Source organism: Pseudopodoces humilis, chromosome 20, assembly GCF_049639895.1.
Source record: "Pseudopodoces humilis isolate 2021_Gansu_Grassland_sample_001 chromosome 20, ASM4963989v1, whole genome shotgun sequence".
NCBI classification, from domain to species: domain Eukaryota; kingdom Metazoa; phylum Chordata; class Aves; order Passeriformes; family Paridae; genus Pseudopodoces; species Pseudopodoces humilis.
In genome coordinates, this window is record NC_142219.1 from 12,224,567 (window position 1) to 12,249,992 (window position 25,426).

A 25,426-nucleotide genomic window follows, 5' to 3' on the forward strand; every position below is an offset into this window, starting at 1 on the left:
CCAACCTAGTAATTCTGTGTGATTCTGTGTGTGTGTGCTTGTGACTTATGGACATGGATCCTCTTTGGCATTAGTGCCTCACACTGCACCTGAAAAGTTCCCTGGATCCCCTGTTCCCATCACAGCCTCTTCCAAGCCAGTTGGAAACTTCTGTTACTTCTCTCCAAAGACTGTTCAAAACAGATGTCAATCCCCGGACTCTGTTAATTAATCCAGAGGTGTGTTGATGCAGAGGGGAAGGAGGGAGGGCATTTGGGACAGTAAATCTTTCTCTTTTGGTGTGTGGACTCCAGTTTTGATGCTCTTTAATACCTCTTTTTTTTTTTTTTTTTTTTCCCCTTTGTACAGTGTCTTTCAAGTAGATGGTTTTTGAAATTAAAGGTACTTGAACAGGGAAGCAGCCCTGGGAACAATCTCCTTGAAGCTGGGAGGCAACACTGGTAGGGAATCCCACAGCCCTGGAAATGGGAAGAGAGGCATTTACCTGGCATCACCCCGAGGTGAGCTGCTGGCTTTCCCTCTCCTGCCTGGCTGAGCTGTCTGTGCTCAGAGCTCAGCAGGGTGTAAGGGCCCATCAGAGCAGATCAGGCCAGACTGAAACACCTCGTGTGTATCAGCAATCAGCTCCTGCACGGAGGGAGGGCTTGAGGCTGTTCCTTCCCGGGGCAGGGAGCAGTGTTGTGCTGCAGATGTGTAAATGCAGCACAGAGACAGCTCTGGCCGATGTTACAGCTCTGTGTGTTCTCAGCAGAGCTCCCTGCAGGATCCAAATCCTCCTTTCGTCCGCTTGGAGCTTCTTACTCTGCGCTGAGCTGCTGCTTGATCCTTCATCTGTGTGAGCCCAACTTACAGGGTGAGGTGAGACTTTGGCACATGGAATCATGGCATGGTTTGGGTTGAAAGACACCTTAAAACTCATCCTGTTCCATCTTCTACCATGGGCAGGGACACATTCTGCTATCTCAGACTGCTCCAAGCCCCCTCCAACGTGGCCTTGGACACTTCCAGGGATCCAGGGGCAGCCACAGCTTCAATCTGTGCTTACAGGGAGCAATTCCTTCCCAATATCCCATCTCTCCCTGCCCTCTGGCAGTGGGAAGCCATTCCCTGTGTCCTGTCCCTCCATCCCTTGTCCCCAGTCCCTCTCCAGCTCTCCTGGAGCCCCTTTAGGCCCTGGAAGGGGCTCTGAGGTGTCCCTGGAGCCTTCTCCTCTCCAGGTGAGCACTCCCAGCTCTCCCAGCCTGGCTTCAACCCTCGGACCATCTCTGTGTCCTCCTCTGGACTGGCTCCAGCAGCTCCAGGTCCCTCCTGTGCTGGGCCCCAGGGCTGGGGCAGCTCTGCAGGTGGGGTCTCACCTGAGCAGGGCAAAGGGCACATTGTCACCAGTTGCTGTCCCCTGCCTCTCCCCTGGCTCTGTCTGGTCACAGCCGCCTGTCCTCGGCATTCCTGCTCCGTCTCTGTCTCGGGCAGACACCACGGAACGTGCTTGGCTGCACCATCTGCATCCTCATGCCTGGGCGCGTTTTTGGCCTCCTCGGTGGTTAACAGAAATAGGTTTTAATTAAAAGCTCGTTATCGAGTTGTCGTGTAGCATTAGTAAATAAAAATAACTTTTACAGCCCTGCCTTGTGACTCAGTAAGTGGCAATTGAAAATATTTGACATCACTTTATTTAAAACAAAATTGACGAATATTACATTTTTGATTCCCTGTTTGCTCCAAATAGGTTTTAAATCTAAATAAATGGTTGTCTGTGGTACTGTGGTTATCACTGAGGTCCAGAAGGAGAAATAAGTGTGGTCTGCAGTCTCAAAATCATCTCCATTTCAGTTGTAAACTGTTGCGGGTGGGTGGTTTGTGCATCTCCTGTGGGACAGGGGTTTGGAATAGCTGCAGTCTACATCCACTTCCTCATTCCCAGGTGGTTCATGGAGCAATGCTCTGCTCAGGCCCAGCTCTCTCCTTTCTTCCCTCTCCATCCCTGTTTCAGTGGTGTCATGTTCTCCAGTTAAAATTTGATTCTAAACAGGAATAACTTCACTCTGAGCACTTTTTCCTGGGGCTTGGTCCCCTTTTCACAGCAGTCCTTTGGCTGCCGTGTCACAGCAGGAGCTCTTGCCTCTCTTTCCATCCTTAGCCCAGAGCTAACACGTAATAAAATTATCTGCAAAGCAAAAAGCCATTTTCTGTTTTATTTATGAATAAATTGGTGCAGTAAAATACTCTGTAAATGTGAGTAATTTCTGCAAGGTCGTGCGTTAACCTTGTCCCATGGGTGGGGTGTGCAGGGCCCGCTGCCCTGGGAAGCAGCTGAGCCTTGGTGTCCCCTGCTCACTTGTGCAGTTATTGCCCACCTTGGTCCCAGGAAGAGCTGAAGCTCCAGGGGTTTGTGTTTGTGATGAGGTGACATCTTCTGTATCCCCTGAGCAGAGCCAGGTTCTGTCCCCTGGTGCCTGGGCACTTCCCTGTTGTCCCAGGAGAGCCTCTGGTGTGAGGAACCTAAATATTAAATTAAACCCATCCCTCTTGCCTCCCCTGTGCCCCATTTGACATTGTTGAAAGAAAAGCATCAGCCTGACAATGTTTTGGGAATCTCTTTGCTGTGTAGACCCCTTGCTCAACCCTCCCCATGCAGGATCGTTGCACCCCCTTGTCCCTTGCTGCCTATTTCTTAGAGTCCTGGAATGTCCTGGGTTGGAAGGGACCCACAAAGATCATTGAGTCCCATTCCTGTCCCTGCCCAGACCCCCCAACAACCCCACCCTGGGCATCCCTGGCAGCGCTGTCCAAACGCTCCTGGAGCTCTGGCAGCCTCGGGGCCGTGCCCATTCCCTGGGGAGCCTGGGCAGTGCCAGCACCTCTGGGGGAAGAACCTTGCCCTGATCTGCACCTAAACCTCCCAAAACATCTCCATTCCCTGGATTGCCCTCCCTCCTTGTCACCCGCTGATGAGGGGACTAGACAGCCCTTCTGCTCATTTTTAGAGCTGCTTTATCGTGTCGGAAGCTGAGGAGCAGTTGTGAAACTTGACAGAGAGGTTGTGCTCCGAAATAAATCGCGCAGTTGCCTGTGAGTTGGAAATGACTCCCGGTGCAGGTTAATAAATAATGCAAACCCTGTTAATAGATGCCAAATGCGCCGTCTCCGCCAGAGGAAAAGATGATGCCAATAATCTAGACTGGAAATACGCTGTTCTAGCCACTGGCTGCAGAGTTTTAAGTGTTTAGTGCTGTTAATTTAAAATGCTTTGCTGATAGATTGTAACCACTCTGTACTTAGTAAAGAACACAAACAGCTCTGTGGAGTAACAGCCTGTTTATAAAGCACCTCATTCCCGTGTCTCTTCGGTGACTCCTGAATCCCTGCAGCCGCCCGTGCTGTGATCCTGCTAATGGGAAAGGAGCTGCAAATGTCAGAGGTGATGCCTGCAGCACAGGCAGGATGCTGGAGTGACGCATCCCACTCTGTCCTCACGGTCACATTGAGGTTATCATGATGTAGCTTTTTGCTGGGAGACGGAGCTTTGTTACAGCATCATGCCAGCCATCCCAGCATATGGCTGAGAAGGGTTTTTTCTGCTCTGTGCTCCTTAGTTTTGTTTTCAGGAGCTCAGAAGGGCCTGTAAAATCATCTTTGTGCTTCAGGTGTCACTTGAGTGCCGTGCAGGGAATGGAGTGATGGACACAGGGTGGATGGGAGCGGCCAGCCTGTCCCAGCTGTCCCTGAGGCTCTCTGGACAGCAGCTCTGTCCATCCCCTCATGCCCTGGAGGGGCTTTGTTTTTTAGTAGTTTACAACCACAGACTGTGGCAGTTAATGATACAAAGCCTGTAAAGTATGAGTGAGGAGGGCTGAGATCCTGGATGTCTGTAAAGCGCTTGGAGTTCAGCTGTCAGAAGATGCCACTTGAATGCAGATTGTTATTTTAAGTACCGAGGTGTGGAGGGAAATCATGTCTGTTGGAATAAAGGTGGCTGCTGATCATTGATATATTTAATGAAGGTAATTCAGCGCAGTTGGGGAGGATCTGTTATAGCTCTGTTATAGCTGGAGTCTTGAGCATTGTGCAGGAATGTTAAATGTCTATTCCTGCCACCACAGAAATTCGTGGTGACAAAGTGCTGGTGTAAAATGCAGCAGCAGAAGCCTCACTTAAAATACAGTCCCTTAAAGGGGGGCTTGTAAAAAAAGGAGAGTCTTTAATGCAGGCAGATAATGACAGGGGGAAAGGGGCATGGTTTTAAACTAAAAGGGGAGAGTTTAGGTTAGGTGTCAGGAAGAAATCCAGCTGGGAGACCCTGGCACAGGGTGCCCAGAGAAGCTGTGGCTGCCCCTGGATCCCGGGAAGTTTCCAAGGCCAGTCTGGATAGGGCTTGGAGCAACCTGGGATAGTGGAAGGTGTCCCTGCCCATGGAGGGGCTGGACCTGGATGAGCTTTAAGGTCCCTTCCCACCCAGACTATTCCAAATTCCCATCACCAAGTTAAAAATGCTGGGCTGAAAACTGCACAAAGCTCCTGTTTTGATCCTCAGTGCTGCTCTTCAAAACAAGCTCGTGGTTTGTGTTTTGAGAGCAAACCTTTGGGTCCTGTCAGCTCTTAAGCACAGTTTGGGTACCTGAGGTTTGATGAGGAGTCACAGCCAGTGGAAATTCCAGGTTTAATACACTGATCCCATGGGATGTGGAGTGATGTCCTGGCTCTGCCATCAGCAGCAGGCAGGAGCCCGTCCTGGGAAGGTTTGGTGCAGGCACTGCTGTGCTGAGACTGAAATACGGTCTTAGAGAAGGCAAAAACAGCCCATAATGCTTTATACAAAGCAGTTTAATGAAGAAATAGCCTTTTGCTGGCAGCCTGCTTTTATGTGCCTGCAAAAATGGTACCAAATAGCTCTTTTAACGGGCCTCACTCTGTTTTGTCTGAGCCCACGAATTAACCTCCCACTTAAAATCATAGTCAGAAAAAGATCTTCTGCAGTCTGAGCCATCCTGTGCCAAGCTGGAGCCCATCCCGGGGGCTGGAGGATAGTGAAATGTGTGAAATTAGGGGGGTTATAATTACAGCACTGCCAAACTTGCTGCTCCTGGCGTTTTGACCCTGAGGTGTTGACAGCGCCCGATCCGAATCGCGGCGAGCGGTCCGGGGGTGGTGTTTTTTGGGAGGGTGGCGTCGGCTTTGTCCTATTCCGGGACTGTCAGCGTGTGTGTCTGCGCTCTCTGGGAAGGGGGGAGCAGTGACAGAGTCATCTCTGAAAGGCAGAGCTTGGCTGAGCTGGGCCTGGCTGTGCCCACAAGGCGGCAGTGGGTGACAGCAGGAGCGGCCCCGGCGTTAATATTGATGTGTCCAGGTGGCACCAGGATTGAGTTGTAGTGACAAGAGAGTGCTCAAGATCTGTTTGCCCAAGGGCTTTGGAGTAATGGCCATATGTCTCGGTCCAGCAATTGTTTTCAGTGTGCAGATGGAGGACCAAAGTGGCTTTGGCATATTAGATTCATGTGGTTTATGTCCCTCTTCACCTCTCTGCATCCAAACACCTCCTGATTTTATGAGCAAACTTCAGTAGCATCATGGATGCAGCTTCAGGATTGCTTGAAGGACACGGTCCTTGAGCAACCAATTTTCTCTGCTCCTTGGCTGCTTTTGTCACCACCATTTTCAGCAGAAAATGCAGTTTGACTCTATCAAAATGTGCTCCCAGAGAAACACTGACTTCAGTGGTAATGGTGGGGATTTTGGGGCTCTCTTTCCCTTCTATCCGTGCAGGGTCGGTGGCTCTGGATGCACGTGCTCCGTGCAGGGGTTGTGTCACTGCTGATTTTGTGGCTCCTCTCTCTGAATCCCTGGTGCTTGTGCAGGGCTTCCTGGGCCTGTAGGGAGACACATTAAAGCCACCAAGGGGCAGTTCAAAGGGATTTTTATTCCCTGCTGGCAATGATAAAAACCTAAACACTGTAGGAGCCTAAACCTGAGCTCAGCAAGAGCCTAAATGAGCCCTTAGTTTCCCAGGGCGAGAAACAGGGGGTTTACAGTGTCACTTTTTGGAATAGGGGGGGAAATCACATCTCAGTTTCCTACTGAGGGAGGAGCTGGTGATCTGCAGATGAGATCAGATGGAAGGAGATAATGTCTGCCTTGTTAGGGTGTTTTCACATCAGTACCAAATGCATTTGCAGGGGGTGTTAAAGTTGACCTTGTGAGATGAAAACAGTGCATTTGGTTGAACAGAGAGTAGTTCTGAAATCCATCTTTATAACTCTGCCTCCTGTTTGCTCTCTGGCAGGTGAAGTGGAAAGGGAAGGACCTGTTTGATCTGGTGTGCAGGACACTGGGACTGCGGGAAACATGGTTCTTCGGGCTGCAGTACACCATCAAGGACACGGTGGCCTGGCTCAAAATGGACAAGAAGGTTGGAACCAAAGTTCACAAAATCCCAGAACGGTTTGGGTTGGAAGGGACCCTGAAGCTCATCTCATTCCAAGCCCTTGCCATGGAAAGAGATATTTCCCTTGAGAGGTTGTGTGGGGTGACAAAGGAGAATGTCCTCTCCTTTGTTTTTGAATGCCTGAGGTTGTGTGGTGTGTGAACTGGGATAGATGTACTTAATTCTCCGTGGCTTCTCAGGGTGTCAGACTGGGAAAAGCTGGCAGTGATGCCCCATCCCAGCATCTGTGCACACTGTATCTCCTGGAGACATTTTGGGACAGAGCCGTGCTGGGGTGCTACACTTCAGGATGACTGCAAAGCAAATGGAACCTAAAACTCTCTCTTTTGTGCCCCTGAACAAAAAATCATCATCAGAAAAGTGGAGCTGCCTCTTGTTTTGTTGTTGAGAAATACAGAGAGCTTGGGAGTGGGAAAACCAGAGTGAAAAGGAGATGGGGGATAAGGGAGGAAATGCTTCCCAAATCTTTGAGGGGTGGGTTTTGGAGGTGTCAGATGTTCACATCCAGAGGATGTGACACTACAACCAGATGGTCATGGACACTGAGGGAGGTCTGGGTGTCTCACCTCTCATGCTGAGGTTTTAAACCAACATTTAACTGGGCAGTACCAGAGAAAGGTGGTGAGAAACACCACTGAAATAAACTCAATGCAGGGAAACAAGGAGAAAGTCGAGTGGTGGCGCAGCAGGATCCAAGATCATTCTGCAAGGATCAGGAGAAGCAATGTGAGAGCACGTGGCAGATCAGGATCAACCTTCACTGTCTCATTTCTCATGCTGTTTGTTTCTGCCTTTTTTTGTTCCCTTGCATCATTAGGAGTGTCAGAAATGTTTGTTTTCTTTTTTTAACTACGGTGTCTGAACTACTTAGGTCTGTTCTAGATGTCTAAAAGTGTCTGACAGAAGATGTGCTGATCTGAAAGAAGGGAGCTGGGTCTTGTCTTGAAGAAACCGAATGGCTTTTGTATTCCACAGGTCCTGGATCATGATGTCCCCACAGAGGAGCCCAAAACCTTTCACTTCCTGGCCAAATTTTATCCTGAGAATGCAGAGGAGGAGTTGGTCCAGGAAATCACCCAGCACTTGTTCTTCCTGCAGGTAGGAGTTAATATACTGCTATCCAATCTGAGGAAGAGGGGGCCAGGATGAGCAGAAGGTCCCAGGCTCAGAGAGTTGTTCAGCAGAGTGTGCTCCACATCCTTTTGTTCACACCTGTCCAAAGGGACTTGTCTTCAGCAACAAAAACTTCCTAAAATAGGTGAAGGATGTTTTTTTTGTGGAGAAAGCAGTCTGCCCAGACTGGCAGACCTCTGAACTGGCAGCCAAGAATGATGAGGTGATCCATAATATCCATGGGTGGTGGCTCAGAGACATGGACCTGTCAGCCAAGGGCTCGTGTCCCTCTGCAGGGTGTGGGATGAGCTGTGCTGAGGGGTGGCAGCTGCCTTTGGACGTGATGGCATCGTTGTGTGGAGCAGAGGAGTTTCATCCTGGAGAGAAGAGTGCAGCCAGCCTGTTCCCAGGCTGTACAGCAGAGTTCCCTTCCTCACTTCTCACTGAACAGCCTCCAGGTGACTGGAGCAGAACATCCCAGCAGCTTAGATCTCTGATGGAGAAACAGAGAAGGGGAAACCTCACAGTCTCATCTGCCCCAGGAATTCCTGCCCTTCACTTAAGCATTTGGAAACTGGTGAACACATCTTGGTTGGGTTTTTTTATTTCAATTACTCTACAAAACTTTGTGTCCTGAGAAATTAGTTCAGCCGATGATGTGGCAATGCTGCTTGGCTGGTAACAAGGAGCTGCTATCACAGGAGCTCTCTTTCAGAGGCATGATCAATTTTCTGCCACAAAATCCATTTTCTGACACATTTTTCCTGGGAAGAGTAGTGTCAAGCATACTTACAGGGAATAGAGCCCTCCTAGTCAGACCCTCAGGTATTCACAGGGATATTTCAGCTGCTCTGTGGCCGTTAATTTGAAGATAAATTGCAAAAATTTTTTAAAAGTCACTAATTTTTATGTTTCTTACACCAAAGTCAAGACAACCTGGATCTGGGATTACCTCTGTAGCCTGTAGGGTGTCCTGCCCTTTCCAAGTGAGCTCAGCAGCCTCTTGATGATCCTCACTCTTCCAAAGTCCATCTTTTTTCTCCAGAGCCAAAAGTGTTCTAAATGCAAAGTATTCCTGTTAATTTCTGAGCTCTGTCTCGTGCACTGGTGTCTCTGTAGGGTTATTTCTGAATGCCTCATTTGCCAGGAGCTTTATCCACGGTGAGGAGAAACGCTGTTGGCATCTTTGAGAAGGAAAATCGGGGAGGAAAAGCCATTCAAGCTGCATTTTCTAAATGCAGACCATGACTTTGCTGCTGGGATTTCTGTGTGGAGAGGAGCCTGGGCTCCTGAATGCATTTGGGAAACAGGAGCACATCTAAGCTTGTAAACTCTCCTGTTTTTTATCTTGATGCAGCAGAATATCTGCTGTGATTATGTTGTACCCAACTTTGAGGACTCAAAGCACGATAAAAATTCAAATTGATGTTCCTGCATCTCTGACAATCCATTTAAGCCTCCCAGGAAATCGTAGGCTTTTTGAATTCTTTTTTCCCCTATCTTTAATCAGGAAAATTAAGTGTGCCAACCCAAAAAATATAGAACATGACAGGTTTAATTTTTTAATGCACACAAGGCAGGGAAGTAAAGCTGTGGCTTTGGGGAGCTGCACGTTGGCTCTCCCGGGAGCACACGCGGGGCTCTGCGTGCTGCTAAAAGCTCTGCCATGGAGGTGACCCACAGCTCTCCGTGCTGGGATCCAAGGAATTGGCCTCCAGCACAGGTGAGCACTGACTCACAATGAGGCCTGAATGTCCCAGAGCAAAGCTTGCAGTGCTCAAGAGACTCGGCTGCAAGCTGCTCTTTTATTTAGCAGCGTGGCTGGATGTCCTATCAATCCGTAGCTTGTGCCTTAAGAGGTTTTATCGCTGTGTTTGCATGCAAGGTTTTCCCCCCTCCCTTGCCTTTAGCAACAGGCTAGAGCTGCTGTCATTTTCCACATATAAATTTAGCTCTTCTCACCAACGTGTCTGGGAAAGGTGGTCTGTGAAAGCCTGAGCCCTTCCGAGCCGCCAGAGATTTCCTGGTTATGGACTGTGATTAGTGTTAGGAAAATTGTTAACTCTGTGTGGTTGACAGCTCAAGTTAAAACAAACTGCAGCCATCTGCTGTGACAGTCATGCTCTGCTGTGCTCCACTAAATGTGTGTTATCTGTCCTTTGCTGCTCTGTGTGCAGGTGAAGAAGCAGATTTTGGATGAGAAGATCTTCTGTCCTCCCGAAGCCTCTGTCCTGCTGGCCTCCTACGCTGTCCAAGCCAAGGTAGGCACCGAGGGGTGCTCCAAGGGCCTGCTGGGGTAGTGGTTGATCCAGGTGCTTTGTGGTGGAGCCACTTCCTGGAGAAAGGGAAGACAAGGGAAAGCTGTGAAAGCTTGGGAAGTGAGGGGGCTACACCAGCACTGCTGCCTTCTCCACATGGCTGGTTCCTGGCTGCCTCCAGACATTGGATGGGTTTTTGCTTTCTCTTTCCAGGATTCTTTAGCAAATGCTCAGCTCATGAGCTGCAGAGCCAGCTTGAGTGTGGCTTACTGCTGGAGCAGGTGAATTCCCTGAGCCTGAGGTTTTTTTGGATCTCCTCCCTGCTTTTGCCAGTGTAGCCAGAGGCAAGCCAGCCGTGGGATTCCCAGCTCCACTGCTCCTCCAGAATACTTATCTTGATAATGACTTTATTTCAGTGCTAGAGCTGCCACATCTATATTATTTCACTGTGAAAGGGCTTTTCCTGGCTTCTTCCTTTGACCTTGGGTGTTTGGCCTCACCAGACACAGGGAAAAGTCAGTGTTCATTGAGTTCCCCTTGTTGCTCTGCTGTATTCTGCTCTGGGTCCAGAGTGGGTGTGTATTGCTGAGGATTTATTCCAGAGGACCCTCTTTTCCAGTTTGGGGTGTGCAGCCTTGGACAACTTGCCTAGGGCAGAGACTCCTGGGATGGAGGGAGCAGCCCAGGGTTCAGTGGCAGGGACATTCTTGCAGTCGGGACATAATTTCTCATAATTGTGTGTTCACAACATGAGCTGCTGCTGCTGCTGCTCAATTAACAGCTCCTGGAGCTCAGCTGCAATTTGTGTGTGCAAAGATCCTGTTTTGGGAGGGAGAGGAGCAACTGCAGTCTGAGCACAGCCCAGCCACGTTGTCTCTGCAGCTCCTGTTGGTTCTGGTTCTGGGTGGGTTTTGGGAGGCTTTGGCTCTGCAAGCACGTGCCCGTGCCCTGAGTCTGGCAAGTCCAGCTTGCTCCAGTCCTTGAGGAACGTGGCTATGGGGAGGTTTAGGAGGAGCAGCTCTGTGGGACCAGCTCTGCTGGCAGTGCAGTAGAAGGGGTTTGGCCCTGTTGCCAGAAGAGAGGGCCTGATCCAGGCCCAGTCCTGGTTCAGACTTGATCCGGGTTGTTTTTTCCCTATTGCCATGTAATTTTCCTCATTTCCTTCATTTCCCTTCAGTCCACACTCTGAGTAGAGCCCTGGGTGCCATGTTCTTTGATGGTATTTGAATTTACTAGAAATTGGTGCTTTCTCCTCATAATCAGAGTATTGATGAAACCATGTTTTGTTCAAGAGACTCATCAGCTGGGCAGAGAAAAGTTGCTTTTAGAAGTGTTTCCGTTTGTGTGAAACATTCATCACTCTTATTGTGCATGAGTAAACTCTTCCTTGGCTTTCTTTCTGTTGACCTGAGTTGAGGATACATAGGGAATGACTTTTCTGGCTGCCAGAATGAATAAACATTGGGTAAATATCGAGCTCTGTTACCTCCTGGCTGGGACAGCTCCTGCTGTCTCAGGAACAGGCTGTCACTTGGTGCAGGTGGCTTGTGCCATCCCCCTTTGTCCCCTTGGCACCTTGAATGTCCTGGGGCATTGGGAGAAGGTCACATGGAGTCAGAGCAGTCCTGACCCTGCTGAGATCAGGAGAAGGTGGAGCAGGGATGACTTTTCTGCTCTTCACCAAAGGGCTTTTCTTCAGACATGCCTTTCCTTGCTGCCCTTCCAGCCTGGGATTCCCCTTCTGCTTTCACTCCCAGCAAAGGCAAATGCTCAAAGCACATCTTTGACAGGGAACTGGGAAGAAAGATGTTGCAGGTCATCTCCTTCCAGTTAAATAGGATAATGGTGATAAGAAAGCAGGCAGAGAGTGCAGTAATTTCACTAATAACGTGCTGATTTGCATGATTAGGGGCATAATAGCCAGACACAGCAGTGTGTGTGCATCCAGCAGCCACTTACTGACAGCCAGGTGCTGCTGGTCCATCCACACCAACGTGAGACAGCAAAGGAAACAGGGGGGTCATAAAAATAACAGCTTATTTATTTCTCTCTCGTGTTCATTTGGGGAATTACTATGTGCTTTCCCCTCCAGCCTTGTTCAAACCACCCACATGGCTTTCAGAGGTTGGAGGTGGTTCAGGTTTTAAATAGCTGGGAAAGACGTGGGATCAACTGAAAAAAAAATGGGAACATCCAGGAGGTTCTTCTATTTTTTGCCCCTTAAATGCAGGTCGCTGCCGTGCTGCAACGCTCTCAGCACTTCAGATCTTGTAGCACAGCAAACAGCTCTTTAATTATTATTGTTTTTCCCCCAAACAAGCAATACTTGGTGTTAATTTGTAGCTGAGCATGCCTGTGTTTATCCAACAATCTAAGCCAGGCGTATGAATGTGGTAAAGGCAATTCCATGCCCGGTCATGAATATTAATCATACAGTTCAATTAACAAGAGCTGAAATTCCATGACAGTTTAAAAGTAATGATTTAATTGAAAAGGCCTTTAGAAAGTACGTTTGCAAAATCATTTGAGCCAACAAATTCTGCAATACTTAAGCCATTTGTTGATTTTTGACTTGTGAATAATTAATGTTCTCATCCAGACTCCCCTCTCAGTACAAATATTCCTCTGGGACACGGCAGTATTTTCTAGCACATGAAAAGTCACATAATCTGTACTTCATCTTGGATCTCCACAGAAGATCACAACAGAAAATAATCATGTTAATCCTATTTGCTGTTATTTTCATCACCTAAAAATTATTTACTTGCTGCCTGTCCAAAGTTATTGGAGTTGCTTCCTTCACCAGTGCCACATTTTTAGTGCTGCTTCCTTTTGAGGGGGGCTCAGGGGCCATGTACCTGCAAAGTGCTGCATCCTGAGGAGCTCCAAGACCTTGGAAGACAGAGTTGCTGTCGCTCCGGACGAAATCCGGGCTGGTTTTGTTCTATTAATTGAAGACTGAGTCAGTGTTGGTTGTTCTTACATGCTCCCTTAGCATCTGCATCGGCTCCAAATCAATATTTGTGTCTTTAATCCCCACGTGTTGTCTCCCAAGCGCAGAGGTGGGATGTGTGTAGACTTTTGATGCTGAGCTCTGGTTTCGGTGGACGATGTGACCGTCCTGGCACGAAAAGGAGGCTGAGAGGAAAAGCCTCCTGACTTGTTGCATGACCACTGGGTGCCTCTTGGTCTTGTGTTTAAAGATTGTCACCATTTTTCACTTCCTGAGCTAAGGCTGCTCAGAAAAGCAGGGAGGGAAGGGCTGCCTGACTTGCAAAATGAGTGTCTTGAGCAAACAGTGCTGTGTGTCAGGCAGTCAGGGACTGTCACCTCTATCACTGCAGAAGTCCTGGTTGCCAGGTGAGTGGAAGTCACAGCACTCCTGTGTCATGTGCCTCATATGCTTTGTTCCTCTCCCCCTGAACTTGCTGGGTTGTTGGAGGAGCTGTTTTCCAGTGTTCTCTTGCCCTCTGAGGCCGTGCAGGAGGTAAATTCATTTTCACATTCACTGCAGGGACACGCGGCTCTTCAATCTGTTAATAAGCAGTTTTCTTTCTCACTCACTTTATATGCTGCTCAAAGAGATGTAAATCTAAACAAATACCAGTAATTAGTGGATGCACTTAACAAATCTGAATTGGATTCCATGACCCAGTTGAGCAACAGACCCTCTGACAGAAGAGCCACCACCTGCCTGAGAGGAATCTGTCAAACTCCTCTAATTTTTTTGATATTTATTCATTAGGGTGGTGAGCAGCGACAGAGGAACTGCCATCTGCCTAACCTGGATCACTACTATCCATCAATTTTCAGGGACAGGTCTTTCTCCATGTCTTATTTCCTTGTTCCACTACCTGTGGAACCGCAAGGACCTCTCAGCTATAGAGTCTTGCCCTGCTCTGGGGGAAATGTTAGTTAGGGCATGATAATGAGAATAGAATAGACAACCATCCAGCTGGACTGATGGAGGACCTGGTGATGATCATCAGCTGAAATTGTGGGAAGTGGTGGAGTCACCATCCCTGGAAGTGTTCAAAAACTGAGCACATGTGGCACTTGGGGACCTTAGAGGTGTTCAGTCACAGGCTGGGCTTGATCTTGGAGACCTTTTCCAACCTTAGTGATTCTGTGATGGTGGGAAGCTTTGTTCTGCTCCCAGCTCTGCTGGAAGTAGTAGAAAGAAGCTCTTTGTTTCTATTAGCAATGAAATGACAAAGAAACCCAGGTTATTCACCTTAGAGAGCAGCATGTTCTGTGCTGGTGGGGCGAAGGGGTGAGCAGGCTATGTTTGCTGTCTCTCAGGGCTGGGTGTGAGAGGGTGAAGAGTTTGACTTGCCCTTGTTGCTCACGTGGGGTGGGCACTGTGTCTGTTCTTCTCCCCAGTACGGCGACTACGATCCCAACGTCCACAAGAGAGGCTTCCTGGCACAGGAGGAATTGCTTCCCAAGCGGGTAAGGAGCTCAGCAGAGTCGGGGAGTTGGTGTTCAAGCTATCCTGAGGTTGGACATACTGCTGGAACCTGTCTTGGTATTTCTGGCTTTCTTGCTGAGCCAGGAGCAGCACTGTGACCTGGTCTCTGTCTCCCGCCTATCCCAGGTAATAAACCTGTACCAGATGACTCCAGAGATGTGGGAGGAAAGGATAACAGCCTGGTACGCAGAGCACCGGGGCAGAGCGAGGTGAGCCTGTGCTGCTGGGCTGGGCCAGGGCCAGTTCCCTCCCCTGGAGAGTCACCAGGCTTTGGGGAGCTTGGGCAGGCACTGGAAGAGCTCTGCCAGCAGGTTAATCCCAGCACATCTCTGCAGCAGCCTCGGGAAGAGCTCAAAGCTTTCGTTGATGGCTCTGCTTGTGCCCTGCTGTCCCCTGGTCACTGTCAGGGCCCTCAGGAGGATTTAGGAATGATGCAAAGTAAGGACTCACCTGCATCAGGAATCAGGGGGCTTCTGGGGCTGGGAGAAGAAATAGGGATTCAAACTATATGGCTGCCTCAGGTGGAAAAATACTCCTTTTGGGAGATAAACCTAAAGCCATGGATCTGAAACAGTGGCATCCCAGCCAGGGATTTCCTATTTAAGCTGAAGGGATTGGGAGGTGAACAAAGCCAGGCCTGGAGTGCTACATCTCAGCAGCCACTCAGATGCTGGCAACTGCAGAGTGGGATTTGCTCTTGGACTTTATTGATCCTGCCAGCAAAGACAGGATTGACCTGTGTGATAGAGACAGTCCAAGCTTTAAAGCCTGGTGAGTGCTTAGGATCAGCAGGAGCAGCCATGTCCCTCTCTGATCCTCCCAAACACTGTTCCTGCCTGACAGAGATGAAGCTGAAATGGAGTATCTGAAGATAGCCCAGGACCTGGAGATGTATGGTGTGAACTACTTCGCCATCAGGGTGAGTTGAGTGGGTTGGGGGTTCTGTTTTCCTGCCAGGGGAATCTCTATATCCTGGAGAACCAGGAGAGCTGGGAGGTGGCATTTGGAGACCCCAGCTGTGCTGAGGGGAGGCAGCAGCTCCTGGTACCCAGTGCTGGGTCACTGCTCAGGGCTGGCTGAGAAGAGAGCAGCGGTTCATGTCTGACCCTCCCAGTAATTTCTGTGCTTTCCTTTCCTTCTGCAGAATAAAAAGGGCACAGAGCTGCTCCTTGGAGTTGATGCCTTGGGTCTTCACATTTATGACCCGGACAACAGGTTGACCCCTAAAATCTCCTTCCCTTGGAACGAGATCCGGAATATCTCCTACAGTGATAAAGAGGTATGGATGTGTCTCACCTCCTCCCTGAGAGCAGTAAGAACACAACTGGGATTTAAAATTATTTCTCTTGGCTTCTGTCTCTGCTGTGCTTGCTCTCACCAGCTTAGCTAAGGGCAGCTCAACTCCTCCAGTTGAAACCTTAATCCAAGCCTTCCTGAAACTGTGCGGGAGTGGGCGTGCAAGGGGTCACTGGGGAGCTGGTTCTTCTCTTTGGTTTCAAACCTTCTATGTAATAATCTTTTCAAAAACCCAAAATTGCTGTTGATGTGCTTAGCCCAAATACCAGAGTTCAGAAGTTAAAATCTCTTCTTTACTGCATATATTACAGAATTTATTACTGTGGCTATATTCTGTATTATGGAATACAGGGAGATGTATTCCTGGGGAGAAGAGCTCTTGCCTTCTCATTACATCATCTTGGGTTTCAGGCTGCTGGGCTTGGCATAGCAGCTGGAATCTTTTTAGGAAGTTGAGCAATTTAAGCCTGCTGTTGGATAGTTATTTTTTAAATCCAGAGTCTAAATATGGGTCTTTGGGATTGTTGGCCCCCAAACCTAATTGAGAACAGAAGTGCAATTGGCTGAGGAGATGGGACTGAGCAGCTCCATTGTAAGTCTGAGAGAACTGCTCAAAGAAACCAGCTGCCTTCATGGTAAGGAAGAGAATTAACTTCTTAATTAAAAATGGTTTTCTAATCTAAACATGATATTGATCAGGGGAGCAGCTAAAGGTTTCTCATCAGCTGCGTTTATTGCATGTCTTGTGAAGTTTTATAAGCAGTAAATCCGTGCTGGAATTGTCTCCACTTGCTTTACCCCTTAAAGAGCTTCAAGACTCTGCAAAAAGCACAGCACTGAGTGACTTCCAGAGCTTCCCTGCCTGTGACAGTGCAGTGGGAGCTCCCCAGAATCCAGGGACTGACCCCTCCATGAACAAGCCTTGCCACAGGAAGGTAGCAGAGCTCTCTCCAGGGGAAGGACGGATCCTTTCCATCAGCTCAATCATCTGTGTAATCAGGTGCCCACGAGCAGGCCTGACCTGATACAAACAGGGCCAGTAGCTGGGGACAGCAGCTCTGCTGACACCACACTGGGGGTTATCCCTCCTAACAAAGACTGACTGTTCACACGGAGCTGAAACTCCTCTCCCAGCACATTCCTGCTGCTGCTCTCAGTGACTGCTGGGGGCTCTGCTGGAGCCCAAATCCAGGGATGTTCATGCACGTCTGCTTTTGTGAAAGTCTTAAAAGATTGGCTCTTAAACTGCCAGAGCGAGACAGTGCCAGGGCAGGGCCCTTTGCAGGCAGGGCCGTGCATTGACAGATCTCCCACTCTAATGGACACACTCTGTCTGCTCCAGCTCCTCAGCCCGTTATTTCTGTAGCGTGTGGGGGAGTGATGGAATATGTGCATGTCTCCTAAAAAATGCCATCTTGCAGAGCACTCCATCTCTTCAAGTACCCTTTTGATAGTGCAGAGCCTTCTCTCCATCCAAGGGCTGCATTACCAAAGCCCTTGAGGGACTTGTGCCACCACCGGCCTCTCAAGAGAGCTGCTGTGGGAGAGCTTTGGAGAGGGTGAGGCCAGGCCATGGGTAGAGCTGGTTGGTTGGCACATGGAGTGTAAATACAGGTTAGAGCTAGGGAATAACAGTTTGAATTGTGGGCAAGTCTTAGGACATGGCTGAGTTCTGGAGAAGAAAATGCATGGAAAATTCTTCTGGGGAGCTTTTGTGAGTGGAGGTGTCAGTGGGAGGGGCAGCAGCTCCTCGCTGTGTTCCTGATGCAGCTCTCCTGCCCTTTTAACTCCCTGACAGGAGAGTGCAGCCAGGTGGGAGTCGGGCTCTTCTCCCAGATAACAAGCGACAGGATGAGATAAAACAGCCTCAAGTTGTTCCAGGGAAGGTTTAAGTTGGTTGTTAGGGAAAATGTCTTCATTAAAGTGAAGAGCTGGCAAACCCTGGCCCAGACTGCCAAGGCAAGTTGTGAGTGTGGCCCCTGGGGACATTGTTTGAGGGTGAGCATGGTGCTGTTGGGTTGACACTTAAATTTTATGATCTTGGGGGGCTTTTCCAACCTTAATGATTCTGTGGTTCCAGCTGAGCTGGTTCTTCCTCCCTTTGGAAGAAGTTCCTGATTTCCTGCTGTGGTTTCTGTGTTTCCCACAGCTCCCAGGAGAGCAGCACCTTGCCTGGGGAGGTGCTGAACTGAACCCCCACCTCTGCAGTGTTCTCTGCAGAGGACACCAGCTCCTGTGGCCCCCATGTTTTCCTGACAGGAGGAACAGTTGTCTCCTTGGCTGCTTTTGATGCGAGTCCTCTTGCTTGGCTCAGAGCCATGGGGCCGGCTCTGAGCCGTGTGTCTGACCCCGCTGACCTGCTCTGAGCCAGAGCTTTCAGAAAGAATTTTATAGCTGCGTTTTTATTAAATGCACCACTCTCTGATAACTCTCTCCCTCTTTATTTTTTCCTTTTCAGTTTACGATTAAGCCATTGGACAAAAAGATTGATGTTTTTAAATTCAATTCATCAAAGCTGCGTGTGAATAAGCTGGTAAGTGCGCAGACAGTCTTTTTTTACTGCCTGCAGCAGTGGGTTCTGCAGAGAGTGTGAGACAACGAGCTTTTGGGGCTTTTCCTTTGAGAGGGAGCTGCTGCTGTGTGCTTGTGGTGGGGTGTAGATGTTACTGCTCACTGAAGGAGGGAAGGGGGAGACTCAAGACAAGCTGCTCCACAGAACCTCTTCCCCCCCCTGTTTTTCTGCTCCCTTTTGGAGCTCTTGGCTTTCAGCTGACCTAAATAGTGGAAGCACTTGGTAAATACAACTCCCAGCTTTGCTCAGTTCCTCCTTCTTCCCATGTGGATCTTTCCCATTCTGCCCTGTGTCGTAGCTTTCCCTGTTTTGGGAGGCACCTTTACTAGAGTTCTGACTTTTCCCCCTCTGGGGACACTCTCCTTGGGCAAGGATGGGCTGCATTGAGCTGTCCATGTTGGAGACCAGCTTTAGCTGATCCTCTGGATTTGGATCCGTTGTTAGGTTGCACGGGGACCTTTGGTGTCCTGGTTGTTGGCTGTGCTTCGTGTTCCATAGGAAATGGGGTGTCTTCATTCCCTGCATCATCAGGTTCATAGTGCTGAAATCTTAAGAGAAGTCATTTGTGACCTGGGCTGTGGCTGCCCCATCCCTGGAAGTGTTCCAGGCCAGGTTGGACCGGGCTTGGAGCAGCCTGGGATAGTGGAAGCTGTCCCTGCCCATGCAGAGGGTGGCACTGGATGATCTTGAAGGTCTCTTCCAACACAAACCTCTCCATGACTCTATGATTTCATGAAATGGAAGAAGCACATGTAAATCAGTCCTTTAGAAAAGAATCCAAATTTAGAACCCTGCTTTTATTGCCAAAAAAATCTTTTCACTCCTCTGTGTGCCCACCTTGTGCTAACCCTCCTCTAGCACTGCCACCTCCCTGGTCCTTTCCAGAGAGAGAACCACACTGGGGCTCAAATCCCTTCAGCAAACGTATCTGGAGATGCCCAAACAAGTTTTTGATAAGCCTTCTGTTTGTCTGAGTGGAAAGTGGTTTTCCTTTTTTTTTCTTTTAATTTATTTTTTAATCTCAGTGCCTTAAACATACACTGGGGAGAAGGTGCAAGTTCATCTTGAGCCTACAGAAAGGGGGCAATGGGAACCAGGGAACTGGGCAGAGCTGTAGAAATTTTTATTTCATTATTTGGCCTCTTGCCTTTTTAGGGTGGGTGTAAAACAACACCCGTGCTGTGCTGGAGGCACAGAAAATTGGTCTCTGCAATGAGCTGCTATACCCAGGAGCTGGTGTTTGGTGTGGGACCTGGCTCCCTGCCCCTCCTACAGCTGTGAGAGCTCGCAGGGTTGGAGCTCAGTGGGTGGAAGCACTAACAAGCACCAAATCAAAGCAATTCTAGTGTTTTTGTGTGTCAAGAATACAAACCACCTCACTGCCATCACGCATACAGCTGTTTCTCTCCACTCTTCACCCCTGACTGGAACAGATTCTTCAGCTGTGCATTGGGAACCACGACCTCTTCATGAGGAGGAGGAAGGCAGACTCGTTGGAGGTGCAGCAGATGAAAGCACAGGCCAGGGAGGAGAAGGCCAGGAAGCAGGTGAGCCGCATGTCCCATAAGCAGTGAGCCAAAATCAGAAATGCAGATGGGCTTGGGAAGGACAGGTCTCTGGAAAGACATCAGAGCAGCTTTGAGGGAAGGTCCAGCTGAACGTTTTTTAGTAGCCTGCTCCCAGCTCTCCAGTCATCTAGCTTGGCTCTGCAGGTTGGTGGCAGCCTGAGTGCAGCCCCCAGTTTGGGAACAAAACTGAGAGGACAGGAGTGAAGAGCTGCCCTGGGTGTCTGCAAGTGCGTGGCAAGATGTGTGGTGGGACGGTTGATAAACCAGGGGCTGTGAGGGGGAGCTGTGCTCTGCCGTAGCTCTTTGCCTCATTTCTAATTGCAGGGTGATGGAATGCACGCTGACATTCCTGGCTGTGCAGCCTGGAATGCTAATTCCACGCTGGCCTCTCTCCGTGCCGTGGGTCAGCCCGGGCGGCCGGCACGGCGCGGCGGAGGCAGCGGCGTGGAGCCCACGAGCAGAGATCAGCAAATTGAATTGTATGAATCATTGTTTTCTGCTCGTAGACCTTTTCTACTCACTGAAACCCACACAGCTAATCTGAGCACTGGTGCTTGGAATATAAATGGCCCTTTGGCAGGGAAGCCACTAGAGAGAAGCAGGAGAAGCCGGAACAGTTGCTGCACCCAGCAGGGGCTTGTGCTCATGGGTCTGGGTGTTTCTGGGTTTGAGTGTGGCCAGAGAGGTGTTTGTGTGGGGTGGAGGTGCTCACCTGGCCTGGAAATGGGACATGGTTTGTCCTTCAGGCACCTCTCTCAGTCCTTGTGTGGTGCTGAGGTGCTCAGCTGCGATGTAGGTAGGACATGACTTGTTCTTCAGGCCCCTCTTGGTGTTTGTGTGACGCTGAGGTGCTCAGCTGGCCGGGAAATGGGATGTGACTTGTGCTTCATGCACCTCCCAAGGTGCTTGTGTGGTATTGAGGTGCTCAGCTGGGCTGGAGGTGGGATGTGACTTGTCCTTCAGGCACCCCCTGAAGCAGTTCTCCCTCGTGGAGTGGCAGGAGGGGTCTGGACTTGAGTCACCACAAGCTCCACTGGGGAAGAGGGAGGGACTTTGTGCTTCCCACAGGAATTCCTCTGGTCAGTAAGGAGTTGGCACTATAGAACCAATTAGATTGGAAAAGCACTCTGAGGCCTCCAACCATCAGCCCCCCACCACCATGTTCACTAAGCCATGTCCTTAGTGGAGCAGAAGGTCCTTGGAAGGAGCAGCGCGGTGTCCAAGTGCTGACAGCCTCAGGCATTGGAATGGGCTGCCCAGGGAAATGGTGAAATCACCATCCCTGCAAGAGTCCAAAAGTGATGTGGCACTTCAGGATATGGTTTTGTGGTGTTCACAGTGGTGCTGGGATAATGGTTGGGCTTGGGCTTAGAGGGCTTTTCCAACCTTAGCGATTCCATGAATCTTTAAGTTTTACAATCTGTGAGTTTTTGATGTGTTTGGATAACCCCACATCCAAGATCCTGTGCTTATTTGAGCTGCTGGAAGAGGTGAGGGCTCTGGGAGGGAGCAGTGGCTTACAGCTTCACGTGAGCTCCCAAATCCAGAGCACTTGGGCTCCATGGGAAAGGTCAGGCTCCTGTGTGAGCTGGCTGCCCTGTCCTGAGTGAGCCACTTTGCTGTCTGCTCTGCTCCCTGCTTCCTCCCCAGCATCCACAGTCGTTAACTGATATCAGATGGTCCTTTTAGATCAGGAATTCTTGTTAATGGAAGTCCTGAGCGGGATGCAGATCATAATGATAATTAATGAGGGGAACCTTTAATAGAAGGAAGCAGAACGGTTGGAACAGTGGGCGTCCCGCTTTCAGAGCACAGCTGGTGTCCAAGGAGCGGAGAAATGTGGCTTGTCTCACTTCCTTCCCTTATTAAACCCAGCAGGTCTCCTGTCCTGGCTGCAGCATGGATATTTATAATGCCCCATCCCTGTGGGATTGGAGGGATTAAACTCAGTGTGTTAATTAGCCCAATGGCTCCCTTGGGCTCTTGGCTAGTGAAGAGGCAGTCCCTGGGCACAACAACACTCCCAGCATCTGGGAAGAGCTGGCAGATCCTGGTGGCTTGGATCTTCCCCTCCTGGAGAAGCGTTGCTGTTCTCTGCAAACAGAGAGGGTTTGTTGTATCCAGGAATTGCCAGCGCTGGTTGCACTCTGTGTGACCTCCCTCTGAACTAATGGAAGTGAAGGTTCCAGGATGCTGGGTTGGATATCTGATCAAAAAGAGCAGCTATCCTTGTCCTTCAGCCTCCTGCCACGTGCTGCAGTGTTTGGGGGATGCCCTCAGACTGTCCTTAAGCCCAGTCCTGCTGTAAGAAACTCCGGAGAGTTAAGATGGAGATCTTGAGACCCACTTGTCCTGGTCTGCCCTGTGACTCAGCCTAGGAGGGCACTGTCTGGGGACTTCATCCTGCAGGCAGCTCCTGTGGCCATGCTGTGAGTGACAGCCTGAGCAGAGGATGGCAATTGTCTCAGGACTGGCACTTCTCAAGGGAACATCAGCCTGCCCAGGGCAGTGGTGGAACCACCATCCCTGGAAGGGTTAAAAGAATGTGTGGATGTGGCACTTGGGGACATGGGTTAGGGGTGGCCTTGGCTGTGCTGGGGGAACAGTTGGACCTGATGATCTTGGAGGTCTTTTCCAACCTAAGTGATCCCATGATTCTGTTCTTTGATCGTGTCACCCCAGCCCAGGGATGTTCTGTCACTAAGCAGAGAGGAGGCAGCGGTGCTCTGACCTCACCTGTGACTCTTTCTCATCCGTGGAGAACCTTCCTTATGTGTGTTTTTGTCCTCGCTTTCCCCAATCCCTTTTCCCAGATGGAACGACAGTGCCTGGCACGAGAGAAGCAAATGAGAGAAGAGGCTGAGAGGACCAGGGATGAGCTGGAGAGGAGGCTGATGCAGCTGAAGGAGGAGGCAACGATGGCCAACGAGGCTCTGGTAGGTCCCTGGGAGGCCGTTTCCCGCGCACTGCAGCTGCTCCCCACTCTTTCCACTGCGGAAGCGTTTTTGGAAGCGCTCTATGACTGCCCTAAGACTGCTCCCAAAGTGCTGCCAGTGACCAGTGAGCAGCAGGCTGGATGGAGCTATTTCATCCTGCTGGGCTGCTTGGGAGGAACACAAAGAGGATGATTTGGGACAGAGCCTGGGCACATCCCAGCTTTGGCGGCAGACGGCTGCAGGCTTTCACGGAAGGGAGGGATTCTATGGAGCATGTCGGAGCGAGCAGCTTGGGGCCCTGCTCCGGGGGCTGTGGGCACATTTGGGGAGGCATTGGCTGTGCCTAATGGCTTTGTGTCCCGGAATTGTCAGATGAGGTCGGAGGAGACGGCGGATTTGCTGGCGGAGAAGGCGCAGATCACAGAGGAGGAGGCCAAGCTCCTGGCTCAGAAGGCGGCCGAGGCCGAGCAGGAGATGCAGCGCATCAAGGCCACGGCCATCCGGACCGAGGAGGAGAAGAGGCTGATGGAGCAGAAGGTGCTGGAGGCAGAGATGTTGGCACTGAAAATGGCCGAGGAGTCGGAGAGGAGGTCAGAGGGTACAACCTTGCAGCTGCTTCTGCTCTGCTTCCCACCCCTTTCAAGTTATCCCTCTGAGTTATCCTTCCTCAGCTTCCCACGTGTGTCCAGCAGCAAATGGCCCTTTGGCTCACCTGGTGTCCCTCTCCAAAAGCCAGCTCTGCTTTTGGGTGCCTTGTGCAACCCTCCCCTGCATTCCCTGAAATATTTAACACCGTTAATAACACTTGGGGGTTGTTCTTCCTCTGGATGGTAGATCTGCATTCCCCATTCCCTCCTTACTCCTCTACTTACCTCTCAATTGTTCAGTTCTCCTTTCCAGCCATGAGTTCTGTTCCAGGTTAGCCTTGAACAGAGACTTTGCTCCTTGTTAAAACTGGTGTTTTCACCCTCCTGATACCCGAGCCCTGGTCCCACAGTGAATGTGGCAGCGAGCAAGGAAAAGATCAGCCTTGTTTCCTTCCAGCTGATTACCCCTCCCTGTGTGAGAGCCTGCTGGGTGTCAGCCCTTCTGCTCAGATGAACTCACCCTTCTCCATCTCTTCTTGCCTGTTCCACACTGTGATCCTGCTTCTCCATCCTCTCCTTCCTTCTGGCTCCAGTCTGATATTTGCTGTTTGCTGTTGGTCTTTGCAGGGCAAAGGAGGCTGATCAGCTCAAGCAGGACCTGCAGGAGGCTCGTGAGTCGGAACGCAGGGCGAAGCAGAAGCTCTTGGAGATCACCAGCAAGTCTTCCTACACAGTAAGAGAGATCTGTGTTGTAATTCCCAGTTCCCTGCCCTCCTGTGTAGCCTGGAGCAGCCTCCTTCTCCATCCCAGCCATGGAAGAGGGCTGAGCTGTCTCATTGCTGCTCAGAAATCCTGAGCAGTGCTGAGCAGAGCTTGCCCTTTTCATCCCTGCATCTCATCCAGCAGAACTCCACTATACTCTTTTTTTTTTTCCACCCACCTCTTGCTACGAGAGCAAAGGAGCTGCTGGTGAAATTAAAGCAGCAAATTTTAAACCAATTTAGCAGCCATGTCAGAGCCACTTTGCCAGCACGTGTGGAGTGCACCAGCTTAGCAATAACCTTTAAAATAGGGTTAAAGATGTCATTTTTCTTGTTATGCGGGATAAACACTGTTCAGAACCTGTAAATTCATTCTTTGGGCATAAACTGGGCCTTTATGTGCTGGAAAAAAGCTTACTTGAAGGGAGATTATTCCATAATTGTCCATTAAGAGGATTTCACACCTTCCTCTGAAGCATCTGGTCCTGGTTCCTGCTGGACACTGAAAAGCCAGACTAGATGGCCATTGCTCTGTCTTGCCTGGCAGTTCTTTTCCTGTGCTTCCCTAATTGTGCCTGCAAACCCCATCAGGTGCCCCTATCCCTGCAGCTCACACCTGTTCCTTCCTGGCCTGGGGGAAGGGGAAGAGCATCAGGAATAGGCTTGATGTGGGAGTTATGGACATGCCAGCACCGAGGTTTGAATTTGTACCTGCAGGCTCCTTCCCCCTTTCTCTGGAAACTTTATAGGAGCAGATTGGAGGGGGGTTGAGATGAAGCAACTTTTCATCCCCATTCCCTGGAGTTCGCTGCAAGAATATTTGGAAGCTCTTAAAAATAACAGTGATGGAAAATAATCAGGTGCTCTCAGTTCTGGGACACTCAGTCAAGTGAGTTCTGGATAAAGCCCGGCTTTGGAGTGCTCCTTCTTTTACAAGTCACTAGAATTCTGGGATGCACCAGCTCCTTAATTCTGGCTTTAACTTGTGTGCAGGGAGACATGTGTCCTCACTGGAACTCTACTGCGTGGCTACACCAGCCAGTGTGGAATTTGGGCAGCTCTTCCACATCCATATTCCCTCGTGTTGCCATGTCCATCCTTAGTGAAAGCAGCAGAGCCCCAGCTCAAAGCCCTTGTACTGAAATCCCTGTGCAGGGGAGCAGATGGATGGTTCTGCTCTCTGTTCCCGAGGAATGAGAGCTTCATTAGGGGAATGTTGTGGAATTGTGTGGAGCTCAGCTCCACCCCTCCAGCTGCATCTGCTTGGAGGCAGAGCTGCCACTTCCAGGCATGTGGGGCTGTGTCCTCTGCCTTCCCCAAAGAGCCCTGGCCTTCTGGACACGGTTACCAGTGCCTGGTGGGAAGGGAAGTGCTTTTTTCCTCCCCATTTCGGTGGCAGGATCCCCTCAGGCAGCTGCTGCTCCT

General features: G+C 50.0%; 1 protein-coding gene across 6 annotated transcripts in view; it reads left to right on the top strand.

The window, feature by feature from the left end:
• The window catches only part of NF2 (NF2, moesin-ezrin-radixin like (MERLIN) tumor suppressor), a 46,123-nt gene that overhangs the window by 5,035 nt on the left and 15,662 nt on the right, over nucleotides 1-25,426 (top strand). For 2 of the 6 annotated variants that reach the window (XM_088064884.1, XM_088064883.1), the window contains exons 1-13: nucleotides 756-858; nucleotides 6,278-6,403; nucleotides 7,415-7,537; nucleotides 9,730-9,813; nucleotides 14,194-14,262; nucleotides 14,408-14,490; nucleotides 15,125-15,200; nucleotides 15,426-15,560; nucleotides 18,036-18,110; nucleotides 19,583-19,696; nucleotides 22,531-22,653; nucleotides 23,026-23,243; nucleotides 23,868-23,973. In XM_088064884.1, coding sequence (XP_087921010.1) covers nucleotides 6,392-6,403; nucleotides 7,415-7,537; nucleotides 9,730-9,813; nucleotides 14,194-14,262; nucleotides 14,408-14,490; nucleotides 15,125-15,200; nucleotides 15,426-15,560; nucleotides 18,036-18,110; nucleotides 19,583-19,696; nucleotides 22,531-22,653; nucleotides 23,026-23,243; nucleotides 23,868-23,973 — 1,218 coding nt within the window. In that variant the 5' untranslated portion in view covers nucleotides 756-858; nucleotides 6,278-6,391. Of the gene's footprint in view, nucleotides 1-348; nucleotides 501-732; nucleotides 859-6,277; nucleotides 6,404-7,414; nucleotides 7,538-9,729; nucleotides 9,814-14,193; nucleotides 14,263-14,407; nucleotides 14,491-15,124; nucleotides 15,201-15,425; nucleotides 15,561-18,035; nucleotides 18,111-19,582; nucleotides 19,697-22,530; nucleotides 22,654-23,025; nucleotides 23,244-23,867; nucleotides 23,974-25,426 lie in introns of those variants that run through there. The other 4 variants (XM_005524517.3, XM_005524518.3, XM_088064882.1 and 1 more) reach the window with 3 other exon arrangements.